At 48.4% G+C, this 18,151-nt stretch overlaps 1 protein-coding gene and 2 long non-coding RNA genes across 4 annotated transcripts in view; 2 read left to right on the top strand and 1 right to left on the bottom strand.

The window, feature by feature from the left end:
* LOC120498661 (TGF-beta receptor type-2-like) overlaps window positions 1–18,151 on the bottom strand; it is a 34,397-nt gene that overhangs the window by 13,558 nt on the left and 2,688 nt on the right. The window contains exon 2 of the mRNA XM_039701705.1: window positions 1,789–1,939. Coding sequence (XP_039557639.1) covers window positions 1,789–1,939 — 151 coding nt within the window. The remainder of the gene's footprint in view (window positions 1–1,788; window positions 1,940–18,151) is intronic.
* Window positions 30–7,515, top strand: LOC120498791. The gene is made up of 4 exons (XR_005626754.1): window positions 30–318; window positions 441–641; window positions 6,998–7,138; window positions 7,464–7,515. It is a non-coding gene; the product is annotated as an uncharacterized LOC120498791 (long non-coding RNA).
* On the top strand, window positions 7,566–13,223 carry LOC120498731. 2 transcript variants are annotated; one of them, XR_005626732.1, is made up of 4 exons: window positions 7,566–8,692; window positions 8,917–9,230; window positions 9,617–9,783; window positions 11,878–13,223. It is a non-coding gene; the product is annotated as an uncharacterized LOC120498731 (long non-coding RNA). The 2 variants fall into 2 exon arrangements; XR_005626722.1 differs by having other exon boundaries at window positions 8,917–9,783.

The following is an 18,151-nucleotide window of genomic DNA, read 5'->3' as shown; positions in this document are numbered from 1 at the left end:
TGACAAGTGAACCCATACAGAGTTAGCCTGGCAGCTTGGCCCTTGTGTCACCTTAAACCCGGTCCTAAGATAATTTCTTTCAAGCTGTGTAGGGAATGACTATCTGCAGTGGCTGTGGTGTCATTCCACTTGCACGTACTTATAGGACCAGCGATGGGCACGACTGGCCCTGCACAGAGTACAGCACTGCAGCTACTCCTGGGTGCATTAAAAGAAATGACAACCATTCATTACTTTTCCAGGAGCAGCCTCTGCCTCCTGACCTGGAGGTGCAAACCTGAGAGTGAAGGAATGGAGAGATGTCACCATGTCTTTCAGGTCAGCTGGGAAGTCAGACATAAAAGCCAAGGAAAGAACCTAAATTCATCACCCTCTCCCTGGTGAAGTGCCCCAGTTTCAGCACTCCCTACTTTTTTTTTCTTTTTTTTTGTGGCTATCAGGTAATTTGACAGAGGAGCTCCCTGTCAAATGAGGATGAGGAGTCCTATGAGGGTGAGATCCCTTCTGCTAAGGCTGGGCCCTGGAGCACGTGAATGTGAGGCCAAAGCTGCTGCTGTGACTGAGATACCCACTCAGGACAAGTTTGGATGATCCACAAATGCCTCTGCAAGTGAGCAGCAGGCAGCAAGGCTGGCCTGGAGGTGATCTTATTCTCTGGCTGAATCTTAGAATGGGACGGGAGGTGCTGGGAGGGGTTGGCAGGGTATTTGTGACTGTGTAGCTGCCTTATCCCATCCAATCCACATTGCAGGATGCAGCTCCATCCTGTGCAGTGGGATTGCTTCCCTGGCATGGGGATTCCTGCTGCAGGGGCCTTGCTTTTTCCTGTAAATGGGAAAAACCCAGTGACACACTGGATTGCCTAGCCAGGATTTAAAGTGGCTTCTCCATGTGTGCGTAGGGGAATTTGGGGCAGGGGGTGGATTTTGTTATTTGTTTGTTTGGGTTTCTTGTTGTGTTTTGCTTTTTAAAAGTCCATAATGCAACAATTAGGTTGAGGCAAACTCCTACTGAAAGCTGGCATACAGCATTCACGCTAATTAGCAGGTTGAGATAAAGCCTAGCGATAAGTGCTTGGCTGACTTTCACTTTGGCAGCCAAATTAAAAGGGAAAGTGGAGGAAAATCACTCTGGGCAGACCCAAAATGGATGCTTTTTTAGTCTTGCTCACGGGGCCCAAAAAGCTGGGGGAGGCACTCTTCCGGGCCAAACCATGCAGGGTGTGCTTGGCCTGAAATGCAAGATCGTGTTTCCTGTCCAGGCACCTCTCACAGGAGCAGAAAAGGACTTTTTCCATGGGATAGGAAAGAAGTGGGTTAAACCCAGTGGGTTAACCCCAGTGTGGTGCCAGCTCAGTTGTCCATGTGCTGGATGGGGACTGATCCTGGCTGCACCCCTGCATGTGAACTGAGGTTTCACTCACCCCTGATGCAAGAGGACATCATAGGTTTGGAGGTCAGGGTTGCTGCTTTGCCCTTGGGTTCAGCTTGTAAAGCTACATTCAGAGGTTTTGGGAGTTTATAGGCCCTGCAGCAAACTTGCCCCACTTTGTGTCAGACACTCAAAAAGCTGAATTTATTTAGAAAATAAACTGGTACTAATTACAGGGCAGACCAAATGATTTTTTTTTTTTGCTTTTTTTTTTTACTGTGCATTGTAATTTTAATTGTAATGGAAAGAGGAAGAGAAAGTCCTGAATTACTGCAGTAGGCAATAACACAGGCACAGGGGTACGCACATGGGGCACACACATCCCTGTCCCCCCTCGGAGAGGGGGTTTCCTCTCACCATATCGCCACGCAGATCTCGTAGGGGTCCTCGCAGTAGGAGTTGAGGTTGCAGTTGCTGTAGCACACGCTCTCCTCGCAGGCCGGGGCTGTGGAGTCGCACCACTTGCACAGGTTGGTCTTGAGGCTGCGGCGGGCGCCGGCCCCGCAGGCTGCGGAGCACAGGGGCTGCAGGTGAGCGAGGGGAAAAACAACCACCACCCAGAAACAATCCCAGAGAGTCACACAGCCGGGAGCCTCCGCTGACCCCACTGCTCCGTGCGTTTTTTTGTTTTTTTTTTTTTTAAGCCTTTGTCTGGCTTTCCGCTGCCCAGTCAGTAGTGCTTTGTGTTATCCCAAAGCCTCGAGGAGGTGGGAGAATGCTGCGGGACAAAAGCCTGGGAAACCGCGGAGAATCACGTTTTCCCTCTGCTTTTCCCGTACCGTTTATCATCAAGGGGAAATTTACTTCTTCCTCTACAACCCAGGCTCAAACTGGCACTTCCCCTCATCCCGAGTACCTTCGGTGCTGGAAAAGGGACATCTCTGTGTGCCTGAAGAGTTCATTTATTCCCCTCTCAGCAGGAGGAGAGGTGCAGGGGAGGGATGTACGGCCAGGCTGGGACAGCTCCCACCTCTCCCGCTGCCTCCTCGTCTTCCCCCTTCCTATTCAACGAGGCCAAGCTGGGAAAGGTGTTTGCTGCCCACTCCCCAGGTGTCTGTGCTGAGCCTTCCCAAGCTCTGGGCAACCGGGGCTGCTCCTTCCAGGGCTCCACTGCCCACCGTGCCCATCCCAGCACGAAGTATTCTCCCACCCCGTGAGCCCCAGGTCTGCCCCAGCAGCAGGAATAACTGTGGGGAGCTGCTCTGCCTGTATCTCACAGGCATAACATTATCTCTATTTTTATAGAAAGAGTGCATGAACTATGCTTGGTTAAGGGATAAATCCCAGCTAAATTTAAACTTCCTGTCTTAAGGCTGCTAAATGTGTTTAAAAAATGCCACTGAGTGGCTTATGTAGAAATATTTATTTATACTTTTTTTCCCCCCTAAACTTAAATATATGCACTCCAAAGTGTTTGGGTATGAACCTGAACTACAACAGCTAATTTTTTTACGCTTTGGGCCATCCATGATTCTCTATCTGCCATGTCCCTGAACCACCCAGCAGTGCTGGGTACTCTCAGCCCCAGTCATAGCTCACTGTGCTGCCACAGCCCTCACAGAGTTTTCCACCACCAGCTGTAAGTCTGAAGAAAAAAAAAATAAAAAATTGCAAGATTCCTGACTGTGGCTTGGGGAGCCTCAGCCCCTGCAAGCAGGGCCCTGCTGACCCAGCAGAGCCATGGGCACCCCCAGGTCTGTCAGGGACATGCAGGAACTCCTGTGTTCTTGGTGGTCACCTCTGTGACCCGCCTGTGTTCACAGCTGAGCCCATGGACCCTGTCCCAACAGCAAAAAGGGGTTTTTAACTTCCCTGCTCCCCAAATCCGGGGCATGCAGCCTGCTCTGACAGCATCCCACATGCCTGCTCTGCTTCCCTCACCAGCCCAGACCCCCTCCCTGCAACAGTCATAAAGAACTGCTGGAAGGCTCCCACACAGAAATAAACCATTTACAAGCTCCCATGGCCTTGTATTTAGGGCCAAGGTTAATGGTGGGGGAAGACCTGGGTGCAGAGGAAAAGACTGTTGGATCTGAAGCTGGAAGGAGGAAATTTTGGCTTAAATGACCCATGCCAGGCTTAAAATGCAGCTCAGCAGGGATTGTGTTGTGCCAGGTTTTGGGGGAGCAGGGTAGGTGAAGATGTTGCCCACAGCCTCTTGCTCAGCATCCCCCCATCCATGAGGCCGCTCTGGCCCTGCTGGGACACCCTGAGATTTTGTGGGTGACCTCAAGAGATCCAGTTACCCACATCCATCCAAGGGTGAGCCACCACAACCATGGCTTCAGCTGGGATTTGCAGCACCTGCAGCCAGCATGAGCTACCCTCACCTCTCTGCCTTGCTCTGCCAGAGCAGGGCTTGTAGAATCTGAGGCAAAACTCCACTGGAGGATGAGAATTTTGGGTGTGGAACAGAAATCAACCCAGCACTTGTGTGCAGCAACCTACAGACCAATAGCCACCGCACCCTACAGACTCCATTTGGGTAATTTCATGGGAACAGAGATTTGAAGGCAAATTGGTTTGTCACCCCAAACCCAAGCCCTACCACGCGCAGGCCTGTGCTCTGGTGGTGTCACTGCCACAGTTCCTCTTCCACCCCTCCAGCTCAACCCACCCACAGCTCTTGCTGTGCTCACAGCAGGCTGCTGTGGGACTGGCCCAGCACCACCACCCCAGGGACACCTGCAGGCTCTGCAGAGGAGTCACAAAATTACAAATCCAGGTCGTGGATGTTGCTGGTGCAGGATGAGGCTGGTTATTTATATATTTATAGCCACCAGGTATGTTATTTACTTATTTATATCTAGGGTTTGCTTGAGATCTGAGGGCAGAACGTCAGACTCGCCCGCAGTGCACTGGTGTGTGTGCTGGGGATCTTGGCTTGGCTGTGCTGTGCAGAGGGGAAGCCAGGACAGATGAAGGAGTTAAATATGGAAACTAGAGCCAGAAATACAGCAGTAACTGGACAAAATTCTTTGGAGACAAATTGTTCTAAACTAACTCAGGCTGTGATTCTGTTATCTGCTCTGCAAGAAAGAGCAGGGATATCTCTTTTTTCTCCCCCCCCCCCTCCTTCTTGTGCTAGGAAGCTAAAAAGAAGAGCCCAAAGCCCACTGCAAGGTTCTTCAGGACTGTGTGTCCTTGAACCATTAACTCGTAGGTACAATTTAACTGCCACATCACTCATCTTGGCCATGATTAGACCCAGATGAACACTTTCAATATTAATAGTCAGATGATTTAATAAAGCTGCACAAGCAGTAAAAGTAACAATACACTTCCATAAACGGGTTCCAGATGTTGCCAAGGCAAATGCTAAACATCAAAATACAAACTTCAAAAAAAAAAAAAAGTTAGGAAAAAAAAGAGCTGGATAAGCAAAACTTGGAACAAACTATAAACTAATTAAATGTGGGTTGAGTTTTCCAAAAATAAATTGAAGCCATAAGGATGTGATGTGAGCCAATAAATAGTACAGTTAGTCAAAGTTATTGTGGAAGGACAGTTGGAAAGATGGTTTGAAGTCAGTGATAGGTGGGCTCACAGCAAGCTTGGCTTCCCATCAATAGGAAGGCTTGTTCTCCTGAGCACGAGAGCAGGATCAAATCTTCTGGTATCTATAACTGGGACCCCAGAGAGGTTACTGAGAGAATACGAGATGATTTTCAAGTCAGGGAATAATGGAAAAATGATGCCAGAAGTGCCTGTGTCTCTCCTGCAATAGCAGCAGGGGTGACACCACCACCCAAGGACATCAGGATATTTTTTTCTGCATGTTGGGGCATGCAGGAAAAAATGTCTTCCAGCCTTCCAGGCTCTCATTGCCCACAGGGCATCCACAACCTCTGCTTGGCCACCTGCAAAGCCCGTGGAAACACCACTGCTGTAGTCAATAACCCACCCAGGAGTCATTGAAAACAGCTCTCCGAGAGAATTCCACCCCAGTCCCATCGCTGCTGTCACAGAATCAGCCACCCCAGCAGATGAGCTTGCTGCCAGCAGGGACTGCACCTGTGAGAAGAGGGAGGGGGATTTTGTGAGGCCATCTCTGCCACTGCAGCCCCAGAGAGCAGGTGGGTCACCCAGCTCCTCACTCTGGCTCCAGTTTTCCCCACACTGTGGTCCCCAAGGAGGAGGAACCACTAAGGAGCAAGCTGGGGGTGCTTGGGGGTGCAGGCACAGCATGTTTGTTAAGGCAAGGAGAAAGCTCCTCATAGCCCAAGCAAGGGCAGGAAATGCATTTTCACTGAGGGGCAGAATGAACACTTTCAGTTCCCAAGTATTCTCCCTGGCATGGTGCTGTGGGACAGCTAAACACCAAGATGGGCTTAAGGGAATGTGTTTGGAGTGAGATGTTAGGGCACTTATCCCTGTTCCCAGCTCTTGCCTTCCCAAGGGGGAAAGAGACCAAGGCTTTTGTTACACAGGGCATCCATTATAGGACCTTCAGATCGTGTTCTGTCTTGCAGTGATAATTGCCCTAACATTGCTTCTATTTCTCAAGGACAAAGAAAATGTATTAATTTTTAGGTTGTAAATGTTCTACAGTGAAGCCTATCCCCTCTTTTCTGCATGTCTCCAAGCACCCCAGGATGGGGCTGACACTATTTCAGCAGTCACAGAGGGCTGCCCAGCTTGCTGTTACTGTAGTGGCTCTGGGGGCCCCTGCATCATCTTTTCCATGCAAGCCAGTCAACCTGTAATCCCCAGGCTTCACACTGGGACAGACTAAGGCCAGGGAGATTAGCTGAGATGCTCTTTGCTTTCTCTAATGAGCAGTGCACTCACACACAGGACTGCGGAGCAGCTCCAACTCAACCTGCAGCCCTGTTCTTCCTGAAAGCCCCCTGATAGGTGCCCTGATGGAAACACAGCCTGCCCTGGGACCTGCTTTCCCACCTGGGTGAGCCTGGGCTCCACAGTGAGTCCTGCGCCTGCTGCCAAGGTTAGGATTAGGCTGTGCTTTGGGCTTTTATCCATGCTCAATGACACAAGCATGCAATAACAGAGCCTCTCATAAAATTATTATGAGAACAAACAAATTCCTTCCCTTTTATATGCAGTACTTGTTTTTAAGATTAATCCAGCAGCAGAGCTGATGGGCTCTGCTCTCTCGCTGACCCATGTGAGAGCACCAGGTGCTCCCCATCACCAGGTTACTCCTGAGCTGCCTCCTCCACCATGCAACAACCAGTGCCACAGATGGGCATCGGGGTAATTCCTGTGCCCTGATTTCCAGGAGATTCTGTGCCAGGCCAGAAGTTCCCATGGAAGCTGTTCAGTATGACCCGTGTAACAATGATCCCAGATTTCTTGCAGATTTCTTGCAGTCTTGCCTGATCTTGTTGCAGCATCCTGCTGTGCTGCAGAATCTCCCCAGAACCAGACCTCAAAGTGTTGTACTTCTATTTTGGATGCAGCTTGGTTTCCTCCAGCAGATTCCTGTTCTCCAGTGGTGGGGTCTGCTGCTGCTGCTGCTTTCAGCTGCTGAACCAAAGAGGTTTTTGGTGTCAGGCTGCTCTTCTCCATCCCTGTGTTTTACACTGTATCTTTATCTTTGTAGGAGAGGTAGAACAGACCAAATGGAGCTGGAAAATCTTAATATCCCAGTTTTTGCCTCTGCAAGGCACAAGGCACTGGCTCTCCCAGGAAATCCATCAGTGCTGCATTCAGATCAGGGGACCAACCCGGGCTCCACCCTCAGGTATGTGGTCCCACATGGTCCTGCATAATAAATACTGCATTTGGCAGAGTAAGTATGGAGCAAGGAATGAGCCAGAAATGTTTCCTGGTGCATAAAAAGGGACTGATTTTGATCGTGTTAGACACCAGTTCTTCCAGTGCCAGGAGGCACTGCAGTATGCATTTCTGGTTTGCTTGGACCTTCTTCAAACGGGCTGGTAACTGACTTATTCTACCACTTACTTTCCCTTTGTGAAAATATCCCTTTAAATTCAGTGTTTAGCAAATACTGCTTAGTCCCATAACAAAGTAAATTGGGTATGGATCATAACAGCAGGCTTCTCCAGTCTCTTTCAGATGCTTAAATTACATCATGATCTAACTTCACCCAGGGGAGGGACCAGCTCTGCAGACTGCTGTCCGTCCTTCTGCTTTGGTAATCTCCGGTATTTCTCAGGTGCCTTTCACAAGTTTTCTGTGCATCAGCACAATGTCTCTGCCTTTGGGCCGTGGGGGTGTTTTGTACTGAGGAAGCCCAGGGTTGTGCCCAACAAAGCCAGCAGCACCCAGGCAAGCTGGAGTGCCAGGGGCCAGTGAGGAGATGCTGGCACTCGGCAGGGAGAATTCGGCCAGAGCAGTTTCTCTGTGATTTTGGTCAGTTCATGTCTGGGTGGGGACAGGGGAGAGTGCCTGGCCCTGCACTCCCCCACCTGCCCTCGGAGCCACTTGTCTCCTCCACCCACTCTGACCGGATCTCGAGCTTCTTTCACAGATTCCACTTTCTGTCCCCAAAGCCTCTCCTGCTGGGACAAGCCCTGCTCCAGCCTCTGTGTCCCTGGGGTGGGGATGCTGGTGCCCAGCGCTGGGGCTGGCAGGGGCAGCCTGTGCCTGGGCCAGCGGGGGGCTGCAGGGGCAATTATTTGCCATATTGTGCTCTCGCTTGTGTTTAAAAACAACAACAGCTCAACTGACTCATAGGTCCTACGGCCTCTGAGTCATTTTTTATTTCTGGATTTCACTGCTCTGCCCTTTGCAATGAAGGGAGTTGCATGCTCACACACACACACACACACACACACACACACACATATCAAGTTCACATTTGTTTTTCCCCTATAAAAACAAAACGATTTCCATACCATTAATGAAACAGAAATGGTTTGACTTCACGTACCCTGGCTTTTATTTTCCATTGTATAAACTCTGCAGATGAAATAATGATGGTTGTAAAGTAAACCTCTCTTTTTTTTTTTTTTCCTTTCCCTTTCCAGGCAGCCTCTTTTCGAAATAGCAATAGGGAGTCACTTACAGACTTGGCTTGTGCTGCGCCTGTAGTAATTAACCCCTTCATCCCCAGCTTTCCCTCTGCTGGAAGTTAGCCACGGCGTGGGTGAAGGCATCAGCAGGTCTCCTCTGGGACTAGAAGCAAAGCGGGGGAGCAGAGCAGGCGGGGAAATGTGGGAAAGGAGGTCAAGAGCTGCTCCAGGCAGAGCAGTGGTGTGTGCCTGGAGCAATGCACTCGTGGGCAGGACAGCTTTCCTGGGAGAGCCAGAGTGCTGGCACTGCAGGGCCAGAGGTACCTTCAGTCTTCCTACAGCCCCACTTTTTTTTTTTTTTTTAATTAAATTTAAATCAGCACTACTGTTTTGTGTTTAGCCTGGCAGCCCCGTCCTGGGTCACCTCCCTTCCTTCCCACTCCCCAGGGACCACCAGTGAAACGTTCTCTCTCCTCCACAGGCCACTGCAGAAACAATCTGTGGTAAATAATTAATCCCCTAATCTTGCTCTTTCTGTTTACAGGGCCGCTGTGATTTTACGCAGCACTCGGAGGAGCATCACTGGGGTGAGGTAACACCTCACACAGCAGCAGAGCCCGCTGGAGCTGGGCTGAGCTGCCCTCCCCACGAGGCTCTGAGCTCTCCTGACAGACCCCCACCATCACACACGATCTGCCTGTCTTCAAGGCCTCCACACGTGCCACAAGCGTTTTTCCTAATCACATTTATCATGCAGCAGCACAACCCTGCATCCCCCAGCGCTGGATCAGATGCTTCACTGATGCCTGGCCCTGGCGAGCTGGTGACACTGAGTTACTGTTCCTCTTCCCAGACTGGGTGATGTGTTTTATATTATTTCTCTTGGATTTATTGAGCATTATGTAACTGGCTAACCAATCCCGCATGCAATGCAATCGTGGCTGATTTCATGTCAGTGGAAAGTAAACAAAAAAATTGCTCTGAAGTGGCTAAACTGAAATTCATTTCCACATGCAGAGCAATTCCTGGAGGATCTTTCCCATCTCCTCGTGGTTAATTTGCATCCAAGCTCTCATGCAACCCATTAGAAAAGAGTTATGGAAAAATTGCACATAGAATATGACAGTGTGTTATGAGGAAAAATTATTAAGATGAAGTTTATTTTACTTAAATATTTTTAAGTAAGTTTGCTGATTTCTCCTGTGCCTTGAGATGTGTGACACTTGCCTGTTTTTGTCTTTCAGCTGAGGAACTCAAAATGTGAAAGTTACTGCCCAAAGAAAGTTTGGCACTAAAGTTTGAAAAACCAGGCAAGCCAACCCTGAGGTCCTGAAGCCCAGCAGGACCCAGCCCAACAGGACAAGGAAGATGTTCTGCCCTTGCTGAGCTTTGGAAGCACTGCAAATATCAGGTGAGGCAAAAACTACACCCCCATTAGACTCTGAACTCAAGCTCTTTCAGGAGCACTTGCTTTCTGGTGTCATGGACAGCATCTTAATGCCATTAACACCAATTTACATCCAGAGATGTTGAGCTGAGGATGGGGGAATGTAGAAGAGATAAAACAGTAGTGGCTTTGCACTATTTAATTTGTTTTTCTCAGTGTCTTTGAAATGTTCAGCAATGTCTGAAAATGATGTGTGTATTTCTGGATCCACTTCACTGAAATATCAGTAAAGTTGGTGGTTGGGGCTTACCTGGCTGCATGTTATTTATTTATTTTTCAGTCAGTCCCTGAGGCAGCCAAGCACCTGCTTCACCTTGGCAAGAAGCTAAGTCCAATTAAGCTGAAATGCTGTATTAGACCTGGCTGGGCTCATGGACCATGTAACACCATTTGCCAATTGCTGGGCTGGAATTTGAGCATAAAGGTGACTCCAGCTGTGATCCAGGGACAGATGAGGGTGGTGAAGGGGCAGGATGGGACAGGACAGTGCTGGTGGGCAAGCTCACAGCTCCATGTGGGTGTCACCACTGCACCTATCCTTGTGCTGACTTGCTGGATGAGGAATGCTGTCCTGAAACAAGGAGAAAACTCAAAACTTAGGGCTTGTCCCCTCTGCTGGAGGCTAGTTTATTCCTTTGTGAGATGAGCTGGGATGCTCTGCATCCTTCCTTGAAAAGACAGCTCGAAGGAGGGTTGAGGATTAGAACAGGTTAGCACAGGAATCCCTCACATTGCCCAGGACAGCAGCTTGAGAGTGGAGTTTTTTTACTCCCTACCTGGTGGATATTGTGGGTCATTGTGTAATTATGGTCAGTACCTCCAGAGCCACGACCAGGGCAGCAAAACTTCCCTGGCAGACAAAAGCAGGTGTAGGTTTGCCTGGTAATACCTGTACTCATCCCTTTATGCTTTTGTCAGCCACTGGGCTATTAATGTCAGATAAGGGCAGCTATGACACAAACCAAGTTTTGCAGCCATCCTCTGTCTGAAGATGCAACCTTATTCAACAAGTCCCTTTCATTGCACCTATTTCCTTCTTGTTCCTATATTCTGCTGTCCTTTCCACCTTGTTGTATTGGAAAACCCTAGAGAGAGCAAGCCAAGCCAGCAGCACAGCCTGAAGTGCCTGGGAGGGAAAAAAGCCCCACAGCCCAAGAGAAAACCATGGATACAGTGTGGTGACCATCACCAGCACCACAGCATGGCCCCACAGCCACAGCAACTCCCACCAGCCCTGACAGCACGCGAGGGGAATGTGCCATTCCTCCTTGTCAGATGGAAAGCAAAGCAACTTATTCAGGGTCTGAGGAGGGGGGGAAATGCTGAGTTTCAGCAGTTCATAAGTAATTTTAGCAGCTCTGCCAGCACCTCTGCTTATCTGGGCCTTGCAGGGTGAGGCAATGCATTATCAGCACATCACACTGCCAGTGGGGTTTGCCGAGGGCTGAGCTGGCACATCCCCTGTGGAAGTTGCCTTCTAAGGACTGGGGATTTGCATGCCATGTTTTCAGAGGGCTCCGAGATTTCAGCCCTTTGAAGAGCACTTTGCAGTGATTCGGTTTTGACTAAATTCTTGTCTTAAAAATAAGTCCATTCTCCCACCTCCCACACTGCTGGGGAGCAGGAGTCACTGCCTGGCCACGCACGGGTTTGAGCTCATCCTGTTGCAAGTTGCTGCAGAAATTGCTGAGGATTTTAGGGCACTTTTAGGACTGAGAGCTGCACGGCTGAATGCAAGTCAACCAAATCCACTCTGCTGTTACCATCATTTTTATTGCTCTTGTTTCTGCAGAGGGATCAACAGTCTATTCCATATCCCAGTTAACTGCAGCTTCTGCAGCTCATTCTCAGATGCAGCAGTCATGAATTCCCCCTTTTACACAGAAAAAGCAGCAGCAATCAACCAAGTAGCAAAAGCATGTGAGCTGCAAGTTGGTAGCAGACATTGCTCTGCCTAAACTACTGCCTTTCAAGTAAAACTACTGTGCAGCAGTCAGTGTTTTCTTACTGTTATCATCATATTATGCTCTGGTATTCAATTATCTGTGTATTTTTCAGGCTCTGCATGAATCCTGGATTTCTGTGAGTAGATGGAATTGAAATTGAAGGATACCATCCAAATAGGTAAACACGTCAGAAACATTATCTGGGTCACATTTGGGCACCAGGGTTCGCTCTGTTTTAAGTGCAAATGGGTTAGTGATGATTTAGATGAACTTCCTGAGGAGTGTTTGAAATTCCTGGCACACATTTGGTATCCCATCTGCTGGAAGGTCTTTGATGAGCCCACAGAGAGACATTGGACTGGAGCTGCTGCTCTTCATCTCTGGTTGGACTTCTTGTGATTGACCAGTTTGCATTTTTTGCATTTGTATTACTTAGATTCCCAAGGAGAGAAAGGGCTTGCAAGGGACTGTGTCACAAGCTGCTGGGGTAGAGATGTTCTGTGAACTCTCCATCCGTGTGCTGTCATCAACTTGTTCCAACACTGCCAGCTCTTTATGTCTGCTGAAACTATTATGTAGAGTCAAATTTTGCCCTTGTTTAGGCCAGCTCTAACAGTAATTAAGTAATTTGTTCTGTCAGAGGGAACTTGAGGCTAGCTTGGGTTACAGATACTAAAAACTTTCTGCCTTCTCCTGAAGTGTCCCATGTTTAGCACATAATAAATGGTGTCTTCTTCTCTTTTGTGCCCTTCTTCACTTGTTAAAAATTATCTTTTAAGGAATTGTGTTGTAACTTACCAAAACACACTGCCTAGTAGGGTTGAAGTCAAACTGAATATTTTCCATTTTTTAAAGCAGAAGAGAGCTATGGTAGGAGGGCAGGGGGACTGCGATTGGAAAGGAATCTTTTTTAGAAATGGAACCAGGAGTCCTATTGACAGAGCCCGAAGTACTTTTTCTTTGTGCATAGAAGTAACAGGAGCTTGTGTGTCTTTGCAATGCCTCTCAAGAAATCCCCCTTGCAGGAGAAGGAGAAGATTCCCATAAGTTCCAGCCCCTGGGCAGAGCTGCAGCACAGCTCCAGGGAGACTCAGCAGCTGGGGGAGATGAGGTTCAGGGGGCAAAGCTGCTCTTCCAGCATGGAAAAAATAACAAAGCAAATATTCTCTATTCCCCATCTCCTGCTCTACAATCTCATCACTTTGCATTAGTGCCCAGTCTTTTCAACTCAATATCCTGCCTCTGGACACCTCCTGAGACATGCCACAATCTGAATATGCTGAGCAGTGCTTCTGCCCAAGAGCTGCCTCCCAAGCCACAGCCTGTTGCAGAGCTGATAGCCCTGGCCAGGGTGAAAGGAAGGCTCAGATGTGATGATGCTGTTCTACAAGCAGGTGAGCACAGGACACAGATACAAAACCACAGTAAATGGTTGCTGAGACCTCACCCCCAAGCTAATAGTTTCTGCCTCTGGTGGGAATGTCTGCATTTTCTTCCACTGAGTGCCTTTTGACATATTAAAGGCATGGCAGGAACTGAGATCCCGGGGGATCCATTGGTCTTATTTCTGTGGATGCTTGTACCCTGGGTCTATTTGAAGAAGGATGATTCATTCAACTGCTTGAGCTTATGGGTCTGTGTGTCACTTCCCACTGCAAGAAGAAGGGTCTTCTTTGCTATCATGGACTGGTTGGGGCTAATTTTGGGATAGACCTAGCATGGAAAAAATGCTTTACGCAGCAAGACAGCAGCTGATTCAGTTTCTTCCACGCTGGATGCTGGTGTTTAGAGTCTCCAAGGCAGGAAGTTTTATCAAGCAACATCAAACAGATGTTCCTCATCGTGTTCCAGCTGCATTGACTGGCAACCTGCTCAGTCAAACACTCGAGGGGGACACAGGCGTTCATTCTGCATGGACAGCAGTTTATTTAACAATCCACCTGGAAGCAGCAAAGGATCTTTTAAAGGAAATATCTGTACCAGTGTTCATTGTAAATGCACCAGAAGCTCTTGTAGTCACAGCAGTCACAAGAACCGTTTCCAGGATGGGGTCTGAGTTATCCTCCAGATAACTCAGGGGGATAAATCCTCCTGATTTTGCACGAAAAGTGAAGAAATTTTTCTCTGGATTTTCACACCTGCTGGTCATGGTATGAATCCACATTGGCAACAACATCTTTTGATGGGGTGCACGGTGAACTATGGCAATGCAGGATACAGCTAAGCATTCTGGTTTGGGATGGCTGAAAGGAGAATGGATCAGTATCAAAATCCCAGGGTTTTCCATTGTTGAGCCAAAGAAAAGGCCCCTCTTCGTGGCCAGGAACTCCAGCAGATGTCTCTGAACCTTCCAGATGCAAAGATGTGTGTTGTTCCCAGAGGGAACATCTTCACAGGGATGTTGCAGGAACTGAAGAGATTAGGAGAGATTTGGATAGTGGGGCAATATCAGACATCAGTGGGTGTCAGCTCAGGTGATTGCTTCAGGGCTCTGCCCTGCCTGGATCCCAAAGCAGGGTAATAAGCCAGCCCTGCTTGCTGGTTCCCTTGGCTGGCACAAGCACAGCTGTGCTGCTTTGCATGCAGGGTGTGCATTAGGGGCTGTGTGATGGTCCTGGAGGTCTGCACTCTGCAGCTCCAAGGCATGCCTAGAGGACTTGCCATCAAGTGCTGCACAGGCAGGACAACAGCTCTTTGCAGGCTGAGTGAAGGCAGTCTGGAATTTCCTCCAGAAACCTTCACGGCTCACCAGCACTGAGTCTGGAGCCAAGGTGGAAAGTGCTGGGGAAGCTTTCTTTGGACATCTACTTATCCAGAAAGACTGGAGTTTTGGGTCCAGTGGAGAGTAACTGACATGGAGCTAAAGGGAACATCTCCATCCACAGTGTGGGAAGGTGAGAGGTCTTCTGGCAGCTGGAATGTGCCCAATATGATGTGCTTCAACTACTTTGAGAGTTGTGGCCACTTTGAGAGAGGTGCAGGTGGAACTGGAGCACAGGACCCTGCAAAGTGCCACTGCTGGAACCCCACCTCAGCCCCCCACTATAGCTGGAACTGCACACCAGCCCCCCAGCTACAGCATGCCTGGGCTGATTGCTTCAAATCACTCAGCTGAAAAGTGATAAGGTCCTTAAAAAAAAAAAAAATTGAATCCAGGGTAGCACTTGGGTTTAGGCATGTCCTTGGGCTGCTGGAGTCCACACAGTCCATAGTCCTACATCCAGCACAGCCTGGCAGGCTGCAGTCACAGCTGGACACATCAATGACCCACATGCCACAATGAATTTGCTGCAGTATAAATCAGCTGTCATTGTTCCTGGCTTATCAATGGGAAGGAAAACACTGGAGTGCAACAACTCCATGAAAGTTTAAGTCTTGGAGTCTCATAATTGGTAGAAGCATGGGTTGCAGAGGGGATTGCACGATAAGAAGGCTTTCCCACTTCTCCTAAAATTTTGACAGTTTCCAGAAGCTGGCAGCAGAGTTTCAACCCTAAAAGATGAACCAGCTGAAGAAGAAGAAATATGACTCTGGTGGACACTACAGATCATTTCCAGAGGCAGGATCACAAGAGTTGACTCTGAATTCAGGGATGTGCATGCAAGCAGGGCCAAGACAGCTTTCAGCCACTCCTTCACTTCCCCCTGAAGATCCCTAAGGAAATGTTATCCCACAGTTGGGGTCCAGCACGGACATAATGTAGGTTTGATAGGGCAGGCAGCCATCAGTGGTGTTATCTCCCTTCTGCACAGAGGCCCCTTCCAGCGCGAGGCTTTCACTTGGCACACAGCGCTGAACTCGGGATGTGAAAAGAGCAGAGTGTGTGGGAGCTGCTGATTGTGTCTCCTTGGTGGGACTGTTTTTTTTAATAAAAGTATCAGATGTTGCGCTTCCTTGAAAACATGACAGTCTATGGGAGAGTTCATTAGTTTATGGCAAGTTGCAACACTGTGGAGCCTGGCTGAAAGCAAATGTTATTGCAAAGAGTTATCACTAAGGGGAGAGGAAAACAATGTCCTGAGGAAATAAACTCGACAGAGCAAATCACAGAGCAATATAAAGCTGCGGAGTACAGGCAGTAGAGCGGAATTCTTTCTCAGAATAAAAGGCCCCAGTCACCTGTTTTTAATGCCAGTGTTTGCTTTCTGCATATTCAGTGAATATGTGGGATACATCTGTGCAGAACTATGTCTCTAATGGGAGTAACAAGTATCATGATTGCAGCTGGCTGAACTTATTTACTACTAGTACACAAAAATGCCTTTGGGGCCATCATTAAACAGTGATAACACCAGTAAAATACTGGTAAACATCAGTTTTGTGTTGGTTGTTGGGGGTTTTTGGTTAGAAAATGGTGTGTTTTAATTTCAAGTTGTACCGAATATTTCAGAAAGTATTTCTTTCCTCAAAGCCCCCTATTAAAATACAGAGTGAAGCTTTACTGTTGGTCAGCTATACCAATGACTAGCCTGTCTCAAGTCTGAGCAAAGCTGGAGGTGCCAGGGGAGAGGAAATACCAGTTTTCATTCATCTCACATAGCTGTACACTGCCACTCTTCTTGACCTTCAGTTAATCTAATTCACACCAAGGACTGAAACCATAGCATCAGATTTGGAAGTGTGTAAAGGTGAATTGAAAATAAGCCTTCACTTTCCTTGCTGAGTCTCATGGCCCTTACAACATTGCAGAACACTCCAGTTCTGCATCGTCAGGGTTTTTCTTGTGTCTTCCATTTTTATATCCTAACTGGAGAATTTGCTGCAGCTTTGTTCTTATTTAGCCTCATGGTAGGATGCACAAGTTTCTCCTTCAGGCAGTGGGATCCTGTGCCTGCTCCACCCAGAGCTACCTACACTGAGCCAGTGTGGGGCTCTGGTAGCCCCTCGGAGCTTTTTGAGGGTGGTAATTTCTTCCTTTATTTTAGCTGTATTAAATCAATATGACACAGACTGTCATAACCAGCCCTGTGTCCTGGGGTGGGCAGTGCCCACCTTCACATGCTGCTTGGCCTGGGAGGAGAGGTTTGCTCTGCTGCTCTGGCTTGTCCTTGGACAAATTCTGCAAATGCCTGTGAAATGGAGGGTGACTCTTCCTTTGTCTTTTTCCTTCCCTCATCCTCCCACTGTTTGACCTAGTGTTCCTGAATTTTGCATGCATTGGTGTTGGGCTGCAATCCCAACAGAGCCCCTGCCTGGGCTGGCATTTTGGTGGCACTACAACCTCTGGTTTTAGCTCTGGTGACCTCAGAAATAAGAGGCCAACTTCTTGAACAAGCTGCCTGAGGAGCCTGGGATAGGTCAGAGATTTCTTGGGCAGATCAAAAGCCAGAGATGCTTTTCTGACAGCCCTGGAGCTCCCTGTCCTGATTTATGAATTCTATACACTCTATATATTTAGCTAAAGAGGCTCACTGGGGGAACAGTTTTTGCAGGCAGGAAAGAGAATGTGACATCACAAAGCCACCATCTATCAGGAGATAACCCCTCAAAAGCACTCTCTGTAGAGCCATCAACCATGGCAAAGGGAGCCCAGGAGACTTGGCAAAAAAAGTCAGAATATTTCAGTGGACCAGCATTTTTAACAGGAGACCTAATTTTGGGGAAGCAGACTCCAACCCCAGGAACTGGGAGCTCTGGACTTGGGGTAGCAGACCTGCAACCTCACCTAATTTCAAAAATCTTCTTTCTCTCTCATTGGAACCTCACCAGAGCCCAAGGGTATAGCTTGTCTCCCTTGGTAAGTGCTACGTGCCTTGGCAGATTTGGAGTTTCATATCCTCTTTTGGAGGCTGGATGGACAAAGGCTCTGCCAGGCTCCTGGGGCTCTTCACAGCCCTGAGAGCTGCTGTCACACCAGTGACACTTAGCTCGTGTTCTTGAGGCAGTCTCCACAGGTTAGAGAGCTGTGATGCTTTGCTGTCCCCTCTGTGAGATGAGACTGAGCTCAGCCCCATGCCTGTTTGGATGTGAGCCCTGTTCCTGACAGATGGAGCACAAGGGATAATTTCCCAATATTTATAGAAAACAGGGCAGGAAAAATCCTAATTCCTACTTTTAAGGCCAGAGTGTTTCCATGTGCACAATACAGTAATCCTGATATCAAATCTGCAGTTTCTGTAAAGATTATAGACTTCCAAGCAGGTAATCATTGCAATCTTGAAGCGTTTGAGCAACAAACACCCACCACATCCCAATCCTGAGTAACTACCTGCTGGAACAACTTTACTGTGTGTGCCCCATTTTAGCTTCCAGTGTGCACATCTTGTTTTATCTCTGTTCCACAGAAGAGGTAGCCCTCTGCCAGAAAAGGTTTTCCCAGGACCTGGCTGTAGATGGCCAGCTCACCTCCCAGCTCTCTCCTGGCCAACCCAAAGACCCTGAAAGCC

Source organism: Passer montanus, unplaced genomic scaffold (assembly GCF_014805655.1).
Source record: "Passer montanus isolate IOZ18808 unplaced genomic scaffold, ASM1480565v1 scaffold1, whole genome shotgun sequence".
In the NCBI taxonomy this organism is placed as follows: domain Eukaryota; kingdom Metazoa; phylum Chordata; class Aves; order Passeriformes; family Passeridae; genus Passer; species Passer montanus.
This window is presented reverse-complemented; position numbering and strand designations above follow the sequence as displayed.